This window comes from Alligator mississippiensis, chromosome 8, assembly GCF_030867095.1.
Source record: "Alligator mississippiensis isolate rAllMis1 chromosome 8, rAllMis1, whole genome shotgun sequence".
Lineage (NCBI taxonomy): Eukaryota > Metazoa > Chordata > Crocodylia > Alligatoridae > Alligator > Alligator mississippiensis.
In genome coordinates this window covers 67,035,426-67,056,956 of record NC_081831.1, presented here as the reverse complement: position 1 = coordinate 67,056,956, position 21,531 = coordinate 67,035,426, and the positions used below count along the sequence as shown (strand labels likewise).

Genomic DNA, 21,531 nt, shown 5'->3' with positions numbered 1-21,531 from the left:
AACCAAACTGAGGCACTGAGGAGCTTTTTTCATGTGACACATGGCACAGCACTGATAGGTTTATAATACAAGATTATAGGCTTACAACAAATGTGTGTTTAGTGTTTATGTCCTTATTACTGCTCAGAGTTTGGTGTCAGGATAAGAAAGCAATAGAAAAAATACCCAATATACATTTTCCTCTGTTCTTTCTGGAATGAAGAATGCTTACAAATCTTTTTAGATGCTTAGCTCCAGGAGCACAGGCGCTTTGTATTCCAATGGGCTGCAAGGCATGTGCATTCATGGTGCTACGTAATAATATGCAAATAGTCAAGCTGAGAGGAATTAACAACGTATGAACAGGAAATGGGAACTGATGTTAAAATGTCCCACAGGAAAGTGAGATACAAGAGGTGAAAGAGTGGCAAGAAACTTGGGATGATTAATATTTTTAATTAAACTCAGGTACTTCCTAAATTGACAAGGCTGTAATTTCATTACAAGACATGGACAAACTGTATACATCTTGGTTTGTGACATTTCTGTTGCCAACAGGTTCCCACCATAACATCTTAGGAATATTGTCTATAGTTGAAGCATCATAATTCCTTATGCATCTTGAATTGTACTAAGTAGAAGTATAAAGATATCCAACAGGGCTTTGTCCATTATAAAGAATTCCCGTTGGAAATATTGATCATCTTTCAGTGGCACCTAATCCTTTAAGTCATTCTGATTAATAAATGATAAACTGCTGCTTATTAATGTGCTTCAGCAGAGCAGCATCTGGTATACAGGAGGGGTCCTGCTTTTATCCAGGTCCACAAACAGCTTCTGAGACTGAAGCAGAGGGAGAAGAGCTTGACTTGCTCAGTGAGAGCCAAACCCCCCTCAAAAGCCAGAGCCTTTCCAGGCCCATCATTATTGGTTGGCATGGGGCTCCGCATACACGCACACGTCCCCAAGGAAGGATGATGTTACTTTTATGGACAAGACCGGGAATCCCATGATAGGGGTGTTATTTCCAATTCTGCCATAGGCCGCCTTGGAGTTGTCACTTAACTAATCTATGCCTCGGTTACTACCAAGAAATAAAGACAGTAATATATCTCACCGTCATTAAGGTTTACATAACACTTTAGAAAGCTTGGATAGAAAATGCCACGGAAGAGAGAAGTATATATTTGTTCAGCGTTCTATAAACACACAAGGCCTTATAAATTTATTAATGGAAAATGTTCTTTAAGATTTCAAAATAAACGGCAGAGGTTCCTGTGCTCTTTGTGGAATGTTATTACAGGCTGCTCCAGCAGAAACCACTGAAATTCCTCTGTGCTGCGTAGATCTCTAGCATATAGATAACACTATTGCAGCGGAGTGAAGGCAATATTCCCTTTCTCGCAGGAAACAGTGGGCCTGAGAAGTCCAATAGTTTCAGATGCTGGCATTTCAAGTCATGCTTGTGGTCACATTGTTCTTTTTAAACCCAATCCTTAGTGAACACTTTGTTCGCATCGCAAACCCAGTATGAATTTTGCTTCGACTAGCAGCTGGCTCTCTGGAATCCAGAACAGAAGCAGAAATGGTGCAGAGCAAAACTGAGCTAGGACAATAGATCTACATGGAAAATAAAGATCCCTTCTCTTTCCTGAGCCACAAAGCACATGGGTTTTTCTTTAAATCTCAACTTCAGTTTATCTACATTCTAACCCTCAGCTATTTGGTGACTCCCAATTTCAAATATATCACATGTATTATGTTCCTCGCAGGGAAGATTCCTGTTTAAATTCTTCTTTCCCCTTTCCTGTGCCAGTTGGAGGCATTGTTGTAATATTGTATTACCTCTCAGCCTAGAGCTCTATTTATTAATTAGATGTATTATTTGATATCAAACACCACCACTAGCGATCCTAGTGATAGCGCAGTGAACAGGCACCCTGGGCATTAGGAAGCTTCCAACATCAATGGATTTCCAAGGACAGACAGTGGGGAAATGAGGGCCGTGGATATTTCTTCACCCACGTGTTTCTCTCTGCTAAGCAGCTAATGCGAGGTCAAGGTTTATGACTTCTCCCGTCATGGAGAAATATAACAGCCATAACCATAGCATTGAGTGATTGAGGACGTGCGCGATACGTCAGACTGAATGCGGGAAAAGGGCACAGAGAGGATGCTGAAAGCCAAAATAGCAAAGCAGAGAAGCCTCTTGCCCCAAACGCTGCACTCCTACAGAAATAGGCTCATACACTTAGCTCGAAGTCAGATTGATATGAATACTCCCATGCATAAGTCATTAAGCTGCTGAGCACATGTTCAGTAAGACAGCAAGAGTGCACTTCCATTCAGATATAAGGAGCAGCCATTTTGTTGCATTCACCAGGCACAATCCAAATGGCAGCTCCACAGCACAAAGCCCTATCCCCCCACCTCTGCATTCTCCCCCTCTCAAAACAAAATCTCACTTGCACAGTACTGGGAGTTGGGGGTTTTAAAGCAATAAAGTAACTTGTCATTAACAAAAAGGTCTTGCTGATGTGTACCAAGCCAATGGGGATTTTTTTGTAACACCATGGAGCCAGACAGCTACAGGAGTATCTTCTATCATGATGCCAGAATAGTGAAAGCAAAGCCCATCTGTGTTACAATGCCAACACACTGCAGCTGCTTATCATGAGATCTTCATATGATGCCTAAATGCTACAGAAGTGCATTGTCAAGGCACCAAATTGGTCCCGACATGCTTCTTTATCATAGCACAGGTAAGAATTTGGTTCAAAGTCATGTCAAAATTACTATCTGTTAGAAGCCAAGCTTCCTATTGAATTTAATAACTCCACTATGACTTTAAATTAATTGCTGCTTTTATTATATCTAATTACTTTCTCATGAAGCTCTGTAAAGATGCAGAGTGATTATACAGCTACTAAATAAAACACATCTTCTCTACAAACATATATATACACACATGCACTTTTTTAAAGGAGTGCTAAGCTAAAGTTGAGAGCGTTCAACTATTCTCTTTCACAGGAAACCTTAAACCCACCTTTGTGATCTCCCTTCCTCAGTAGCTAAAAATTAAAAAAAAATGGAGAAACCCCTTTTTCAGGTTCTTCGTTTGCAATTCTTCCTAAGTGGAATAAATTTTGCATGACAATCTTACAGGCAAGAGTGGAGAAGGTAGACTGAGGCAATTTTGCCAATTTAGCTGCCAAAGTTTATTCTGCTAAAGAGTCTCCTGTGGATTAGGATTGGCACTGCTTCTTCATTCTGCTCTCTTCAGTTGCTGCATTTTACATTAGACCCAACTTCAGTTCTGTGTGGAATTGTGACCCCAGCCTTAGCACCGTGCCTTCTGCAGGACTGGGCTTTCAATTTCTACCCCCAAACCCTAGGGCATCCTACTCCCTGAACATGGGTTCCCCTCTTCTCTGACACTTTCTGCAGCCCTTTAGATATTTGTTCAAAGCAGTTTTTTGAAGTTAGAAGTTGAAGGTGTTTTGGTTTTCTAAGTTCTTCTACAAGCAAATGGACAAATAATTCAATGGAAACTACCAGGATAATTCAGGTGGGCAGAAAGTAACTACCCAACCTGGATTTGGATCATGGCACTAGTTATATGCAGTAGTGCAACAGGTTACCAGGAGCTCCTCGAATTAATGCAATAAAATTTAGTAGTAGAGTCAATAATGCTAGGGACAGAAGTTAAATGAACTGGTTTAAGCAATCAGAAGCTGGTTTAAACCTGTAACAGAACAGAAGTTCAGTACACATAAACCAATTTCAAAATGGCTGAAGCTGGTTTAAAATAAACCTGGTTGGATTTAGTATCAGACTTAACTGAGTTGTGTCAAACCAGTTTATGAAGCTTCTGTCCCCAACCCCTTCCTGGTTCAAGTTAAATTACAGTCCCCCAGCATGATTTTCAGTCCTGGGTTGGGCTGTGCTGTTTGCTCTGGAGAGCTGGACTGGCCCTGCCCCTCTGCTCCCTAGCTGGGGCAGTGAGGGCTGGCTGACAAGGGGGCAGGAGGCAAGCCTGGCTGGTGTACAGCCCAGTCTGCAGGGGGAGGCAAACCCTGTCTGAGGTCTGAGACCAGGGAGGAAAGTTAAACACCTCTTCCCCTGCTCAAACTTAGTGCTGGCTGCAACAGTAGACTACAAATCCCTGGGGTAGCTGGAAGCAGGAAGAGGAAGTGATGAGCAAACTGGCAGAGCCCTGCAGTTGTGATTCTAGACTGCAAATCCCAGAGGCCTCGGGGGCAGCAGGAAAAGGAACTGAACACACAGCCAAAGAGCCATGCTCTAGTGCCCCCTGGCTTCAGGCCTGAGCCACGGCAGGTATGTGGCTGCATTTCCTGAACTAAAGGTCTTGAGTCCTTTCACTTCTGTTAAGAAAGGTCTGAGTCATGAAGTCTTTCACTTCCATTTCAATTTAATCTGTGCAGTTTTGACTAACCTGCAAAGACTAAACTGATTCAGCCTCAAGCTTCTTGACTGTCTGTACTTAGCCTAAATCACACCATTGACCAGATGAACTCCTCCATACTACATGCACATTATTAAAACTCCCCCTTTTCCAACATGCACTTGGCTCTTTATAACACCTGAGATGGATTCTTTGGAGTCAATTCTCTCCCTTGAGTACCCCAAGGTCCAGACAAGAGTTGAGAGGGGATTCTTCTAGGGCATTGTGGGATAAAAAGGTCTAAGAACATTTATTGACATGGCTTCTATAACACAAGTAGTCCTCTGTAATGAGACTTGACTTAACCAGCAGAAATCCTACTCAGTCTCTTAACTGCGTTTAAACTGGGTGTGGTTGATTTTAAATTCAATCCAAACCACTGCTAATGTTAACTCTTTGTAGACTAATCCATGTAGCAGCAGAATGCTATAGGCTAATATTCCACTAGACACTGGCTTTCAAAGGTAACATGCCTAAAACATGAGTCACCACTGCTAAGCCTAACAGAGGATGGAGGTTTTTAAATAGCCTCTCTCCTAAAATTCTTCTCCTCAAATAACAATTGCAACCTACTTTCTGCATTTACTCTTCTCACTGCCTATCAGGTTAGGCCCCAAGTAGTCAGCTGCTGCACATATTACACATCTGAAATCTTGACTGAAGTTGGATCTTTAATAAAAATGAAATCTCCATCTGCATGGAAGCAGCACCAAGCCTTGGGATAATGAGTAGGACAGATGCACTATCTGCCATAGAAAATGCTACCTACCTCAATCTATGAATTACACTAGGGGAGTGCTCCTAGGCACAAAGAAAAGTATCAAACAGGCATTCAGGAGGTCTGGGTTCAATCCTCTGATACAAGCCTCCTGAACGATCTCATTTAAAACTAGATCTTGTTTCATCCCTCAGACATGTAAATAGTTCCAGTAAGACCTCTAGATTCTTTATGCATCTCCATTTAGAACCTGCATGACTAAACAGCCTACTGCACATGCTCAGATGTGATCTAGGACAGCCACACAGGCCTATAACTCCATTTATGCTTTCTTGTGAGGCAATTTTACCCCAGAGGTGCATACATTTATGTAATCTCCCCAAAACTGTAGTTGGCAAAAACCATGGCTAGCAACTGCTTGATATGACAGTGTTGGGACTATTATTGCCTAATAGCTTAGTGGTTGTGACACTTAGTTAAGACAGAAATCTGGGGGTCTAGACTAGCAGTGGCCAAACCGCGGCTTGTAAGTCGCAAGCGGCTCACTCGCCACAGTATTTGTGGCTCTTGCCCCGCTTCTTGAAGCCCTGCCAACTTCTACTGGGACTGCTGGCTCAAGTGCCAGGCTGCCGGGGTCGGCTACAGCTGTGCTGCTTACCCTGGGGTGCGCTCTGCACAGGGGAAAGCCAGAGCGGCTCAACTCCAGGTTGCCCCTTCCCCCCACTCTCTCACTGGCTCTTGAACATCAGTGGAGAACTTCAGTGATGCTCTCAGGGTGAGTAACTCTGGCTACCCCTGGTCTAGACCTTCCTTATCCTGAGGGAATTTCACTCAGTTGTCTATAGGCTAGGCAGGGCTAATAGTACCCTCCACACTTCCTGCCAAAGCTGGGCCAATGGGTAGCCAAACAGGAAAGTTTCATAGAGGAGTAGTTAGTTATATTAGTCAGAAGACAAAGTAGATATGCACCTTAATAGACAAACTAAATAAGACATACCAGGTGCATCTACATGTGCAATTAAATCAGGGGCAGACAATTATTTTGGGCGGAGGGCCACTTATCCAGTTTTGGCAGGCTGTCAAGGGCTGCATGGGTAGCCCTGCCCCTTGACAGGTTTGCCCTACCCCTTGACAGGTGCTCCACCCCCTGGTCGCCAATGTCCCAGGGCCAGCACCGGTGGGATCCAGAGTGGGGCACAGGCTGGCAGGGGTCTGTGGAGCTGGGCTGGCCTGCACCAGCAGGGAGTGGGGAGCTGGCCTGGCTCCATAGAGCCCCTGCTGGCTGGGACCTCGCACTCCTGCCACCCTGCTCTGGGCCCCACTGGCACTGGCCCCAGGACACTGGTGCGGGCCCTGTGCTCCCGCTGGCTCCCTGCCCACTCACTCCCAGTGCCCCCTCAGCTCCGCAGTACAGGCAAGGGACAGCGCTCAGCCCCAACCCCCTGCTCGCCAGCAGGGAAGCTGGTGCTGAGCATGGGGAAAAGTGGCCCCTAGCCTGCCCCATGGCCAGTGCTCCCTGCTGCAGGCACTTGCAGCCTGTGCGGGGCTGTCTGGAGCAGGCACAGGCAGCCTCATACAGGCTGCAGGTGGCTGCAATGCAGGGCACTGACCATGGGGCGGGCGAGGGGCCACTTTTCCTTGCACTCAGCACCAGCTTGTAACCCGCCCCACTGCCAACCTGGCAGTAGGGCTGGGTTAAAAGGTGGTGCTGAGCTCAGGGGAGGTGGGGGGAGAAAGCAGCCCCTCCCTGCCCCATGCTTGGCACCCCGCACTGCAGCCGCTCACAGCCGGCCTGGGGGTGCCCGTGCCTTCTCTAAACACAGAGGTGGAAAGGGATCTTGGAGTCCTAGTGGACTCCAAGATGAACATGAGCCAGCAGTGTGACGAAGCCATCAAAAAAGCCAATGGCACTTTATCGTGCATCAGCAGATGCATGACAAATAGGTCCAAGGAGGTGATACTTCCCCTCTATTGGGCGCTGGTCAGACCGCAGTTGGAGTACTGCGTGCAATTCTGGGTGCCACACTTCAAGAAGGATGCGGATAACCTGGAGAGGGTCCAGCGAAGGGCAACTCGTATGGTCAAGGGCCTGTAGACCAAGCCCTACGAGGAGAGACTAGAGAAACTGGATCTTTTCAGCCTCCGCAAGAGAAGGTTGAGAGGCGACCTTGTGGCTGCCTTTAAGTTCATCACGGGGGCACAGAAGGGAATTGGTGAGTATTTATTCACCAAGGCACCCCCGGGGGTTACAAGAAACAATGGCCACAAGCTAGCAGAGAGCAGATTTAGATTGGACATTAGGAAGAACTTCTTCACAGTTCGAGGGGCCAAGGTCTGGAATGGGCTCCCAAGGGAGGTGGTGCTCTCCCCTACCCTGGGGGTCTTCAAGAGGAGGTTAGATGAGTATCTAGCTGGGGTCATCTAGACCCAGCACTCCTTCCTGCTTATGCAGGGGGTCGGACTCGATGATCTATTGAGGTCCCTTCCGACCCTAACATCTATGAATCTATGAATAAACAGCCCCGTGTGGGCTGTGAGCGCCTGCAGTGCGGGGCGCTGGCCATGGGGTGGACAAGGGACCACTTTTCTCCATGCAGGGAAGGAGCCCAGGGAAAAATTGAGTGTGTGGTTGGGAAGCAGCCCCTCCCCTGCTCCATACCCAGTACCCCACGCTGCAGGTGCTCGCAGCCCATTTGGGGCTGTCTGGAGCAGAAACAGGCAACCCCACACGGGCTGCAAGCAGCTGCAGCATGGGGCACTGGGTGTGGGTGGGGAGGGGCTGATTCTCCCCCCCGCGCTTCTTCCCTGCCTGGGGTCCCCACCCCACTTATGTGAGCTTCCCGTACTGGGGCAGCTATATGCTGCCAGCCCAGAAACCAGGGCTGGGGCTTCTGGCTCGGAGGCAGGGCCAGGTGGACCCTGCTGTTTTGGGAGCCTGCCGAGCTTCCCCTGGGTCCTACTGCCCTTGGTTCCTGTCATTTTTGAGAAATATTAATTTTCTACATCTTTTTTAGGGGCCCCGCAGGCCAGATAAAATGACCACGAGCCATATTTTGCCCATCCATATATTAAATTGACTGAATAAACTCTGGCACAGTTTATGCTGGAGTTAACTGCTCCTGGATGCAGCATTTACATGTGCACCCAGGGCAACAGCAGTTTGAGTTGGGGTGAAGCAGCCCCAGGCTGGCAGCAGGCTCAGGGGTCAGTGTCAGGTGACAAAGGGCACTGGGGCATGAGAGTGCCCAAAGAGCAGAGTCATGTGGCTAGGTAGCAGACAGGGACCTGGTCCCCTGGAGCCTCGGCTGAACCGGTGCAATTTACACCGAGGTCAGCATTTACACATGCATTTCGGCATAGTTATTTTCATCACCGTAAGATAATACTGTCCCTAACAGTAATTAGTTTGCTGCAGTATAATAACATTGCATGTGTAGACTGTGAAGCTTTACACCTTAGCAAATTAGTTTACTGCACATTACGTGCACATGTAGGTGCACCCACAGAGAGACAGCAGAAGCTTTTATGAACCCAACTTTGTTTCATCAGATGCTGTGAAAAGACTGAATAGAGCAGAGTATATAGCGGAGTGCACGAGTGATTTTCATGCAGCCCGAAGTCTGACCTTCCTACCCATTGAAGTGAGTCCATACTGTTTTGTGCAATTTCCCTGGGATAAAGTGTAAAACCAGCACAGGGAATAGACAGCAGTTTTTTTCACCTGTGTTCCATCTACTTGACACTCCTTCCCAGTGGGCTGTACTATTTGGAAAGCCTTCTACTAGTGGTCCTATTTATAGTACCGCTTTATACAGAAAATGCTGTTTGAAAGACATTAGCTGACTCCTTGACAGAAAAGAAGTGTGTTTGGAGAGAAGAAAATAAATCCTGGTGGTTCGTTACTAGCACAGCTCAAGGTCTATAACTTTCCTTTCAGAAAAAAATGAAGCCCAGAACCTCCTGTGCTTTGTCATTACAGTCCACCTGTTGAGACATGAGGTTACCTTCTCCACTGTGGAGTCGCTGCTGAAATCACACTTCTGCTGTGACCTTTCTCACCACATATCCACCTTACAAAGGATGGTGGAGTATGTGGCAGAAGGCCAGCTCTGTTTCTCCCCAAAAACTCTGCTCTGTGACAATTTGGTTGGTATGGGCCCTGCAGAGGGTACACACCTTACCCTATCTCTTTAGGTAACCTGAGCTGGATACATTCCTGTGGGGGGGGAACCTGCTTTCTCTGCCTATGTGATTGGCATCACATTCCTAGGTGAAGGGCTTGGGCTCCCTGGTGGGCTACAGACTGCATTTCAAATTGGTTGGCTGACAGCCAACAGGTGCTGGCCTCCATTGGACCAGATAAATGAGGTCATAAGGGCTATGTTAAGGACCGCCCAGGAGGTAGGGGCAGCAGTCATGAGGAAAACTTAGAGAGAGAGAAGAGCTGGACCATCTGAAACTTGCTCTCTCTCAAAACTCATGATCAAGGAACTGCCTGCCTCCAGAGGGAATCTCCACCTGCCTCTGGATGACAGTTGTGAGTAAGCTACCCGAGATCTAACTAGATATATAGCTTGCAGTAACTCAGATATGTGATCAAAGGCTACTCCAGCCACCCTGTTTGCTCTATGGGATTTCTCTGATACTACTCAACTGTGTACCCTATTCCAACCCTACTCCTTGTAACCAATAAAGTTCTCCTTTGTACCTAGCATGGAAGACTGATTGGGAGTGGGCCTAGATTATGCCTTCGGGTCCCCTTGGTTCAGCTGACTAAGGGAAACCACTACTTGTGCTTCCAACTGAGGGAAGCACCCCAAGTTCTTGAAGTGAGTCAAGTACCCTCAAGGGCTACTAGGCCTGTGTTTCCCAGGGGATGCAGTGCCAGAATCAAGCCCGTCCCTCGGTGGTGGCAGCTGTACCCCCAGGCTAGTGAGTGTGCTCCAGGAAGGGGGGTGGCCAGACGTGAGGTGCCCCCAGGGAGGTACTTGGAGCCTGGAAGGTGGTTAGGCACAGTGAGGTGGGTGGCTTAGTGTGGGAGTACCCTCTACTGGCCCACCACAGAGTATGCATATTCACTGTTGGTGATAAAGCCATTTTCCATTCACCCTGTGCACTGTATTTATGCAACTCCATTGGGTCAGATCCCACAACCCGCAATAATATCCTCACTTACACAGTCATTACTCCAGATTTACATCAGTGGAAGTGACACATTTTACCTCAAATTGTCTTTCGTAAAATGTGTAAACTGTACAGAAAACAGGAGCTAGGGTTCCCTCTCTTCCAGGACAGGGTCCACCTCATTGGGCCACCACTAGACCATATTTCTTGCTTTTCGGAAGATCCCACAAATCATTTACTCTTGGCTGTCCTATAACCTGGCTTCAGTAGGAAGGCTGGAGGATAATCTTAGAGCATAGTTTGCTGCTTAGGGCACCCTGCTGGGGTGTAGGAGAGGTGGGTGTACACCTGTTGAGACTGAGAAGGTCCTAGAAGAAGACATTGTTTTGCTCTTCTTCTGATTCCCGTTAAGATATTTTCCTTTTGTGATGTCAGGATCAAATTAGATTGCAGCATGATGGAGGCATTTTAGGCTGTACTAAGGCACCTGATTGAGACAAAGAAGGGCTATGCATCTCTTCAGTGCAATATGATCTGTCTCCGGAAGTGCTCTAGGCTCTCCATGAGGAGAGTAATAAAGCTGCAGGCCTTCATAGGCGATATAGGATCATTCCCCCGAGCCTGATTGGGTTAGTTTAGAACAAGCAGAAGCTAAATTAGGATTGTCATTTCAGGAAAAGAGGATCTGCTCCTTAATCTCTCGCCCCACAGTTCCCCATCAGTACCATAAGAGATAAGATCAATACTCCCTTTCCCTCAGCTTTGCCTATTTAGACTGTTATTACTCCAGGAAGGAACTCTCCTCCTTTGTGCTTGCACAGCATCTAGCATGGCAATGTAGGTGTGCCTTTAAGTACTACTGTAACCAATAATATAAAACATCAGCACAGTGACAGATTGAACCTGTCAGGTGAGTGGCAGTGGCCTTGTCTGAAGGAAAATAACTGTAACCTCCAGTGGACTGGGGTTAACTCAGTTTTTGCCTATATTCCCTGCTTCCAAAGAAAGGGGAAAAATTAATGTTTGTGTTTGGGAGCTGAGGAATTAGTATCTTGCTGTAACAGACCTGTTAGAAAATGCATGCTTACAGTGAGCTAAGGCATTGTCCAGATATCACAGGTAACCACAGGGGTGGGCAAAATATGGCCCGTATGTCGGATCCGGCCTATCGGGCCATTCTATCCGGTCCGTGGGGCCCCTAAAAAAATTAGAAAATTGATATTTATCTAATCCTGGATGCCTGTCAAAGATGACAGGAGCCAGGGGCAGTAGGACACAGGGAAAGCCAGTGGCAGGACCCAGCAGCAAAGCCTGCCTGGCCCTGACCCCTCCAGTGGGGAAAGGGAGGGTGGGGACGGGGAGGGAGTGGTAGCAAGTGGGTGCACGGGAGCTCAGCAACAGCTGGGCAGGAGCACAGGGCTGCACCAGTGTCTCAGGGCCAGTGCCTGTGGGGCAGCAGGAATGTGGGGCATGGACTGGCAGAGGTCTATGCACCAGCAGGGAGAGTGGGGAGCCAGATTGGCATCATAGAGCCCCTGCAGGTTGGGACCCCACACTCCTGCTCTCCTGCCATGGGATCTACCAGTGCTGGCCCCAGGACACCAGCATGGACCCCGTATTCCTGCCCAGCTGTTGCTGCGCTCCTGCACACCCACTTGTTCCCGCTTCCCCCCTGCCAGCTGCCGCTTTCACCACTTCCCTGCCAGCCTGCCGGCCATTTCTGTACCACATGGCTCCCAGCTGCATGGCCGGACTGCAGAAGCATGGGGCCCATGCCAGTACCCTGGGGTCAGGAGTAGCGGGGTCAGGCCTGTGTGCATGCATTTGTGCATTGAGGGAGGGAAGGAGAGAGCAATGAGGGAGGGACAGTGTGTGTGTGTGTGTGTGTGTGTGTGTGTGTGTGTTCATAAGGCGAGTCCCACATGCACACCCAACCATACACATGCACCCACAGCCCCTCCTCACACTGCCATACACATGGACCCCCAAACCCACACCCCATACCCACCCACTCTCTCCCCACAAACCCCATACTCACCCACCCATGCTCCCTCACCCCACACACCTATCCACCCTTCACAGACACCCAGTCCCCTGCAAACCCCATACCCACCCAAACCCCACATATTCATACACACACCCACATGCTCCCTCACCCCACCCCCACACCTATACGCACCCCCATACCCCCACAGTATACAAGAGTAAGACTTCATTGTAAATTATTGTGCAATCACCTCTACATACACTACACAACTGCATGTAAATCAGAAGAAAAATATTTTTTTAAATCCAGTTGATGAATGTTGTCGATGTTTGATCTTTAGAATATAATTTGTTGTTTTTTTTTGTTCTGAGATGGCAAAACCTCTTGCTGAAAGGAGTACTTCTGGGGGCAAGAGAAGGGCCTTCTGGTGGCAAAAGTCGGGGGTTAGGCGGCAGGGCTTCTGGTCACAAGATGGCGACCAAGGGGTGGGGCACCTGCCATTCAGCCCTCAACATCTTGCGAAAACTTGGTAAGTGGCCATCCACCCGAAATAACTGCCTGCCCCTGGTCTAGCAGGAACTTCTGAGATGATGTGAGTTGCCCTAATATTAAGAACTTCAGAAAAGACTACAGAATACATTTATTTAGCACCTTTCACGGTCACAGTATCCCAGTGCAAAGGAGAGCTTGGCAGTACCATAAGTGTGGGTAAAGGAATTTGTTAATAGGTTTCCAAAAGTCTGGGTCATTAGAATGTTTTAAGGTGAGATGTCGGCCAGGGTTATCCCCTATTCTTTTCTAAAACAGTCATTTATTTGCCTTCACCCAGAATAGCCACTAAAGATGGAGCTCACTCGAAACATCTGTAATGGTGCAGAGATGTCCAAGTGCTTTGCTGAGCCTCAGCGGTGGGAATGAGCCATAGATCAAATGCAGGGCTAAACCTACACTATCTGGCCTAGATTAAAAAAAGTAGCAACCAGCTGAAGTGCAGAGACATTATGAAGAAGAACTAACAGAAATTGGTTCACTCACTGGTCAAGATCCAGGCTTACTAACAGAATCCTGCCATTACACTCAAATATCTCAAAGTAATAATTAATAAATCATTTCTGTTCACTGGCACCATAAAGATATCCACTGCTTTGCAAACAGAAATTAAGACATGTTTCTCGTGTTAAAAAACTGAAGCAAGCCAAATCATGGAACAAGCTGAGGAGAACAAGGTTGGAGGATTATGGGTGAAAAAGCAAGGTGGTGGGACTGCATGAGAAGATGGGTTTTAACGGAAGCTCTTGAGGAGGAAGAGAAGGCAGTTGAGAGACAAAGGCAGGGAGAGTACTCCAGGGCCAGGAGGCAGTATGAACAAAAGTACAAAGCCAGGCTTGAAAATGAAGGATTTAGGCATAGGAAGAACATGGGAGCAAGGGAGATCAGTACATATGGGCAAAGGGTATGATGATTGATGAGCCTCCACTGTGAGGATGGGGAACTTCAGCCTGGTGTGGAAAGAGAACATTAGTCAAAGATGGTATTAAAAAAGGGAGGGTGATGCAGTTAGTGTTGTAGGAAAGACTTGTAACAGCCCAATTGCAGACAGCAAAGAGGACTAATTTAACCCAGAACCGTGTTGAGGAGAATGGTTCAATGCTATTGCTGTCCATTCGTCTAAGTTTTTTGGAAGCCTGGAAAAAACATTTAATTGGGACTCAAGACTACACTTGTTTTGTGGGTTTCTCTTCATTGTTGAGATATACAACCTTCTGCTCTTCAGCTTGTGTAAGGTCAGGATAGTTGCAAGATTTAAAAATAGCATGGTACATTTTATATAGGGTTGTATTAAGGTGTATTCAGGGTACCACCATGTTACAGCACATGTCTATATGACATAGATCAGAGAACACAGAATGCAAAACTTAGTACTACTAATTTTATGTTTTTAATAAAAAGTAGTTTATAAAGACCAGTCTTTCCCTTTGGTGACTACCTTTCCCAGTTGTACTTTATAACATGACAAATATTGTTATATTGTAGTTGCATCCCAATTATTTTTCATTGACCATTAATACTAAAATTAGATGCATGGGTTACATGAAACAATTACCATGCAACTGCAGTGTAAATGCAGTGTGATTACAGTGACTGTCTTAGGACCAATGAGTTTTTTTATTCTTTCTGGTTTTCTGAAAGCAGATTATCGGTAGTGACATGAGAATATTATCATCAGCAGTTGGTAAGGCAACAAGCTGTTAACTTTACATTTTCATTCCTGGGTGGGGCTTCCTTTGTTTTTATTCCATTCAGATCCATGTTTTCATTGGCTGAGGTTCTGAAGGAGGATACTGCCACACTGTCAACTATGTTTTAAATAAAGAATTGCTTTTCAAAATCATTTCATTGATGCTATTTTTTAAATTGCCATTTTGGTGCCACAAGCTAAATCCAAGCGTCAGCACCCCCTGCTGTAATCTAAGCAATTAATTTAGCGATGCCAGCAGAAATATACCATAATGCTGAAAAAGTAAGATAGTGACGTCCATGCAAATGTTTATAAAAACAAAATGCGACAGATATGTTGACACCCATGCCAAAAATGGAAAAAACAACAGGGATTACTAGGTTCTTTTTTCTGGAGTTATTAGTGAACAGAGAAAAAAAAGTTACAGAAAAAGCAAAATTTAGACAGCAACATGATGATCCTGGCTCAGGCCCGGGGTTGGATTAGATTATCTATGGAGGTCCTTTCCAACCCTACTTCTCTATGATTGTGTGGGGCTGGTACACCCCTGTGAGGAATATTTAAGATATACCAGAATGATTTTTGCATCCTGGGCAAGATTGTAGGGAGGCAGGGGTGTGGATTTGTTGTACCAAGCACCTGAGAGCAGTGGAGAGGAGGGGTTGTGGGGGCAGGTATGGGAGGGTCTTACCTTACAGCAGCTGCTGCCAGGGCTGTCTCCCTGCATGCTGCCTCACTGAGGCAGGAGGCAGGGTTAGCTCCCTGAATGCTGCTGGGCTGGGGCCAGTGCAAGCTCCCGGCACCTTGCCCATCTGGGACTGCTATTTTGGCAACCTCACCAAAATGGTGCCCAGGGCTGGTGTGTGTCTCCTCACCGTTCCCAAGTTCCACTACTAGGACACTGAAAGATTGAAACTGGATGTGTGACATCATTAGTTTGCCAACCCCCCCACCCCAAAAAAACCAAAAAACCCCAACAACCATCACACCTCCATCTGTGTGAAATCAATTCTTAATCTAATTGCAATGACACACTGATAAGGTATATAATTTCCAAAGACAGAGATTCATGTAAGACAACCTTTATGCTTTTCTAGTAAAACTCTGAATAATAATACATGGCATAGGACTTATTCGGAGGCTGTTTCATTAAAAAGTTACTGTAGGAAAGTGAGCAAACATCTATATTCCCATTTTACTCATGACAAAATCTGGGCATAAAGACACAAAGAACCATCTTCAGTGTTGCACATTGAGGCCAAGTACAGACAGTCAAAAAGCCTGAGGCTAAATCGATTCAATCTTCACAGGTTAGTCTAAGCGGTGTAGATTGATAAGCAAGTGAACAGACATCCATTTTGATTCTGGAAATGCAGCCACATGCCTGGAGTGCCTCAGGCCAGAAGCTGGGGGGGGGGGGGGTGGTATTAGAGCATGGCTCCATACTTGGCTGGAGCAGATAGCTTGGACCCTGTGAGGGGGGTTTGTGGGGGAGGTACAAAGCATCCTGGGATGTGGGAGGACTGCGAGTTAAACTTGAATCTGGATGGGATCTGGAACAGAAGTTCAATTAACCAATTTAACCTAAATCAGTTAAGTCTGATACTACATTCAACTAGGTTTATCTTAAACCAGTTTTGGCTATTTTGAAAGCAGTTTATGCACACTTAACTTTTGTCGTGTTACAGATCTGAACCAGTTGCTGATCACTTACACCGGTTTATTTGCAACTTCCGTTCCTAGCCTGAAAGCTCTTGATGTTAAAGGCAGTGCCTTACAACATTTTGCCTCCCATTAAAAAGGCAAGGGCTTTGTGACTTTCCCCATGGGCGACTGGTGCAACCTTAGGGGGGCACATGCCCCCCCAGTGACTGGCAGGGGGCAGTAGGGTGTCTCCTCACAGCCAATCTCACCAACCAGGAAGCAGCCATGGCACTCCCAGAAGTGGCCGCGGTGCTTCATCCAGCACTCCCACTCCCTGGCCGGTGCTCACGGGGGGGCACTGGTGCTCCCCCCTGCCCCCCCTGCCCGTTGTCTAACTGGGGAGCACAGCCTGTGAGGGGGTGCACCAGTGCTCACAGAGGGTGCACATGCACCCCCTACGCGTTGCCACTGACTTGCCCAATAGTTTCACTGAATGGGCCAGGTCTGTTTGAAATAAAATACCTGTCAAGATGTGGAAATAACCAGTATCAAGATAAATGTTGCCTTCGTAAATCCAACAAAGAACCAAACAGGTGATTTTTTAATTGATTAGAGAGCACCAGAATGATGGTGGATGTCCTCATCTCTGTCATTACATAGAATTATGTCATTTGCAGAGACTCATCCCAAGGTGGTAACATAAGATAGTGGCAGTGACCAGGTTGTGATATCATTCTGGAAAGTCTTAATGGCATTTCCAGAGAATAAGACAATTTAAAATGGCAGTCCACAGATTCAGAGGTAAGTCACATGGCAGAAAGATCTCTGGTGAGCAAGGACAAACTGAACAACCTGCCCAGGCTTTCCTGATGAAGCTGAATTTCAGATGGTATTTTGAACAATTTGCAATTCCAACAATTCAACAAGTAATAAACGCACACGCAGGAACAAAGACATTCCAGGGATGAAATCTACCTTTAGTCGATGTGCACATTCATACAGAGAGATACCCTACAAAAATACCATGCATATTTCCTTCCCAGTACAGCCTACAGACATACAAAGCACATCACTGGCAAATATACGGACATGCCTACAGAAATACTCTGCATAATCCTCCCCAAGATACCCGGACACACCCAGACGGTCCTGCTGTGCATATTACCTTCGAGACACATGGACATGGCCACACAGACATGCTGTACACATAACTCCCAAACACGCTCACAATTGCCTGGTTCATAGCCCCCCAGAGATATATAGACACACCCACACAGATGTACTGTGCACATCACAGAGATAGAGACATGCGAAAAGACCCCCACAAATGTACTGTGCAAGTCACCCACAGAGACATGGGCACGCCCATACAGATGTATTCTGCATATCGGTGGCAAACATAAAGGACACAGCCCTAGGGAAATGCTGTGTGCGCCCTCCCCGCCCCCCACTACACATGTATGTATTTCCAGAAGTGTTAAACACCCAACCCTTCAGACATGCTGTACATATTCCTTCCAACATACTGATGCGATTCTGTATATTGTTCACAAATCTTCCTTCCAAATAGAGACACCCCTTTCTAGGCAAACCGAATATCCCCACCGAATGCAATTCCTCCTCCAACACACCCATAGTCATACAGTGCAAACTTCTCGGCTACACAGATACAATTCACACAAACACACCTCCACTAAACTATTGTGCCCAACTCCTCCCCCTACACAACCCCTATGCTACTCACACACATCCACATACAGATACAGTGTGCCCAAAAATTACTCCCATACACACTCACAGATATACTGTGCAGTCCCCTCAAACACACAGTCACCCCCAAGTATACCGTGCACTACACCTGCAACTGCAGGCACACAGACATGCACACCTCTGACCATATCCATTGAAACACCCCTACCCAGAAATGCCTGTATATTTACGTGCCTCAAGTACAGGTATGCAGAACCCCTTCCCACACACGCACTCATACACACTTTCTATCACAATGCCTCATTTTTGTATTTGCATAGTTTATTTTATTTCTAAAATGCTTTTCAGTCACTTCCCCAAAGCTCTGGCTGCCCATTCAATGAATTACAACTCCACAATACAGACAATAGTATAGTGTCATCTATTGGCCACAGAAGAAATGTGACTGTCGAGTCACAACCAAACAGTGCTACATAGTTCTCCCCCACCTCCTCACCTGACCGTAACTCAACCGTCGGACATTGCTAATTACCTTCTTCCAGTTCATCCATGCTCCCGATCTTTCTGGCTCCATCAATGGTGTAGATGTAACGAACTCCCTGAGGCAGGTTTATGTTATCAGACAGGGACCTGGTCAGGTCAGCCAGCAAAGCGTCGAAGCTTCGGAAGCGGTCAGAGGACACAGCATATACAATCCCCTTGAAGTAGCGGTCCCCGTTGCGATAGAAACGCACCTTCTTTGCTTTCTTCTCATTACTCAGTGCCTGTAAGGTCCTGGTTCGGTAGAAGCTACAGTGAGCACTATGAGTGGGGCTGGGCAAGCCATTCATACGTGAGCCTCGCATGTTTCTGGACGCCTTATCTCTTTCGTCAAAGTGTCCAAAATCAAGTTCCATAGTTTGGTGACCCCTAAAGATCTGAAGCTGAGTGGAGGGAAATGAGGAGGAAAGAATATGAACAATATATTAGACTGATCAAAACCAAAATCTGGGAGAAATTACATGCACTCCATGCCTGGGCTTTTGTTTTTTGAGAGCAGAATTGGTTTATTTTAAGAGTGACCTGTATCCTGCTCACCCTCACCTAAATTTGTATTGATTCTAGGGGGTGGGGGGAAAGAGGGAGGGATCTTGGGCTTTTTAAAAAGGATCCAATTATGGGGGAGGGGATATATTTTTGAATAGCAGCTTAGACTTTGCACACTGAAGTTCCTTGCTGTTTCCAAGTGCAGTAAAATGAGACTTTGGGCTGGATAACTGCAGGGAAATGATAAGCAGAACTCCCAAATCCTGTCCAAACAACAACGGTTGGTAATGAATTAAACCCTTGAGCCTTGCAAGATTTCCTTTGGCTGCAGAGAATGAGCAGATCCCTCTGAGTTAGGTTTCAATCTGTGGAATCGCAGAAGGACCTAATGTGTCTGAATATTTCAAATGAGGACAAAACTGGTATTTCTGAAAGAATGGTCACAGGGGAATAGCCATTTTCTTTGTGACAGGCTGGTCAATAAGGGCTAGCAATCAGATACAGCACTCCCTCCCCCACTTCCCAGCCCCCCTCTCAGCCCATCAATCAATTTCTGAGACCATCCTACATTTCCAAGAAAAAAAATGTCTGAAAAATCTGTCATTGCTATGAGGTTTCGATGAGCTATTGTCAGTTCACAAATCTGTCCTGGATTTAGTTCTGGTCCTATTTAATCAGAAGGGGAAAAAAAGAAAATAAAATGGGGTATTTCTTTTATCTTTCTTTTTCTTTTTTTTTTTTTACCCAAACCTTCCCATCCTTAAGGAAGTGATTTCATTGTGGAAACTATCCTTGTGCAAATATTCACATCATGCCACTGCAAGCACACCTTTCATTGTTCTGAGCTGTGGTGTATTACAGGGAGGGAGAGAAAGAGAGAGACTGGAACCCAAGAAAGGCAGCCCTCTGGGGAAAATTGCACTGAGCCAGAGATCAAAACCAAGGATGGGCGATATTTGTATTTTCTTTAAATGAAACTTAGTACCAAAGAAACAAAAATGCAATAAAACCAAAAGACTCCCCCTAGACTTGCAATACAGAAAACCTTCCAAGGCTGTCACTCCACTGGGCAAAAACTATTTAACATGCACCTCACATACGTTAGCAGTGTGTTCACACCAGACAGAAATGGGATTAAAATCTAGTGGCTCAGCGATCAGCTCCCAATCCTAGAAAAAGCTGTTGCTCTCTTTCCCCACCCATCAGATTTGCCAGAACAGGTCCCATTTTCTGTATTTTACAATGTCACCGTGACCTGTCCAAGATCTCATTATTGTCTCTAACATGCAGCAGAGCAGCAATGGGTAATGCCAGCAATTTTCACATAAATCCCGAGTTGCAAACATTTCCCCTCTCAGTGCCAATTATGATACATGTGCTTTCATGGCATGCATAATGCAGTGGAATATTCAAGCAACTTTCCAAATGAATGGGAGGTTTTTCCAGGATTTTTTTTGGAAGCTGCAGATGCTGTGACACACTTAAAAGAAGGTTTCTTGTTTCCCTTTTGTATCTGACATCTGTTTCTTTCTGCATAGAAGTCACTCATAAAAGCTCTACTCACCGGTTTTCAGCTCGCAGGGTGGAGATGCTGAGAGAAAGAAAACCAAGCTCCCTCTGCCTTTGTTGTCTGAGCTCCAAGCAAGAAATTCCTGCCAGGGTGGATGAGACTTCTCCTAGGTCCTAGTGCCTTGTGCGCCCCTCATCAGAAAACTCTGCCTCAGTGGTTTTTGAGTGACTGATCCTTGGTTTAAAATCTCCTTGGCTGTGTTGTCACAGAGAAGAACAGCTTCATTCCAGTTCTGCCTGCATTTATAGCTAAGCAAGAAGAGTTAAGGGGGCAGTCCCAAAGTCATTGCTCACTGCTTACTGGAAGCAAAAGTCCCACTGACTTCAGCTGATCTAATCACCCCAGCAGCATCTGGCCCCAGTTTGGAGGGAGCAGGCAGGGAGTAATTAGATGTATGCGGCAGTGTTAAAGGACTACAGCTGCAGGGGGGAAGAGCTTTCACTCTGTAGCATGCAACCAGTTTTGACTTGAATGTCCAGCATATCACAAGAAAGTGAATAAATGTGCGCGGGGAGGCGAAGCGGCCCAGCTCTTTTCTCATGAACAGCTCATCAAATTCATCATGGTTTCTGTGGCTGTAAAGGAAAGGAGAATTTGACACTGTGGCTCTGCAGTGCTGCACCTTATCATAATTTTTCTTTGTTAATATTTTTGGGATGGGCCTGAACCCCCTTTCTCTTAAATTTCCCAGGGGCACAGAGTTGAGTAACTGGATCCAAATTGGGCCCAATAGATTTGATTCTGGGTCAAATCCAAAGCTAGAAGAGGATAATTTTCTCATTCCAGCAACAGACATTTCACAACAGCTGATTCTTTACATTTCTGTCATCGAAGCCAAACATCTGAAAGCCATTCACATTTTCTGGTTGCTCTTTGGAAGGAGGTGGTGATCCCTGTGAGTTATACACTGCAAAAAACCCACCATAATTCACACCCCTGTTGCTATTGGTCTCCATCTGGTCCAGGATAGATTGGGCCATAGAAACAGCATGATCCTGTCACCCCTGAGGAGGTCTTTTCAAACCAAGTGTATTATAGGGGTATAGGAGGTCACTCTCCAGAGTTGGCA

At 46.3% G+C, this 21,531-nt stretch overlaps 1 protein-coding gene across 2 annotated transcripts in view; it reads right to left on the bottom strand.

Moving 5' to 3' along the window:
- DCX (doublecortin) overlaps positions 1 to 20,897 on the bottom strand; it is a 127,736-nt gene extending 106,839 nt beyond the window's left edge. Inside the window, exons 1-2 of one of the 2 annotated variants that reach the window (XM_006262561.3) lie at positions 20,457 to 20,897; positions 18,399 to 18,789 (exon numbers count right to left, since the gene is read on the bottom strand). In XM_006262561.3, coding sequence (XP_006262623.1) covers positions 18,399 to 18,762 — 364 coding nt within the window. In that variant the 5' untranslated portion in view covers positions 18,763 to 18,789; positions 20,457 to 20,897. The remainder of the gene's footprint in view (positions 1 to 18,398; positions 18,790 to 20,456) is intronic. The other variant, XM_006262562.4, reaches the window with a different exon arrangement.
- Between the last annotated feature and the right edge of the window lie 634 nt (positions 20,898 to 21,531).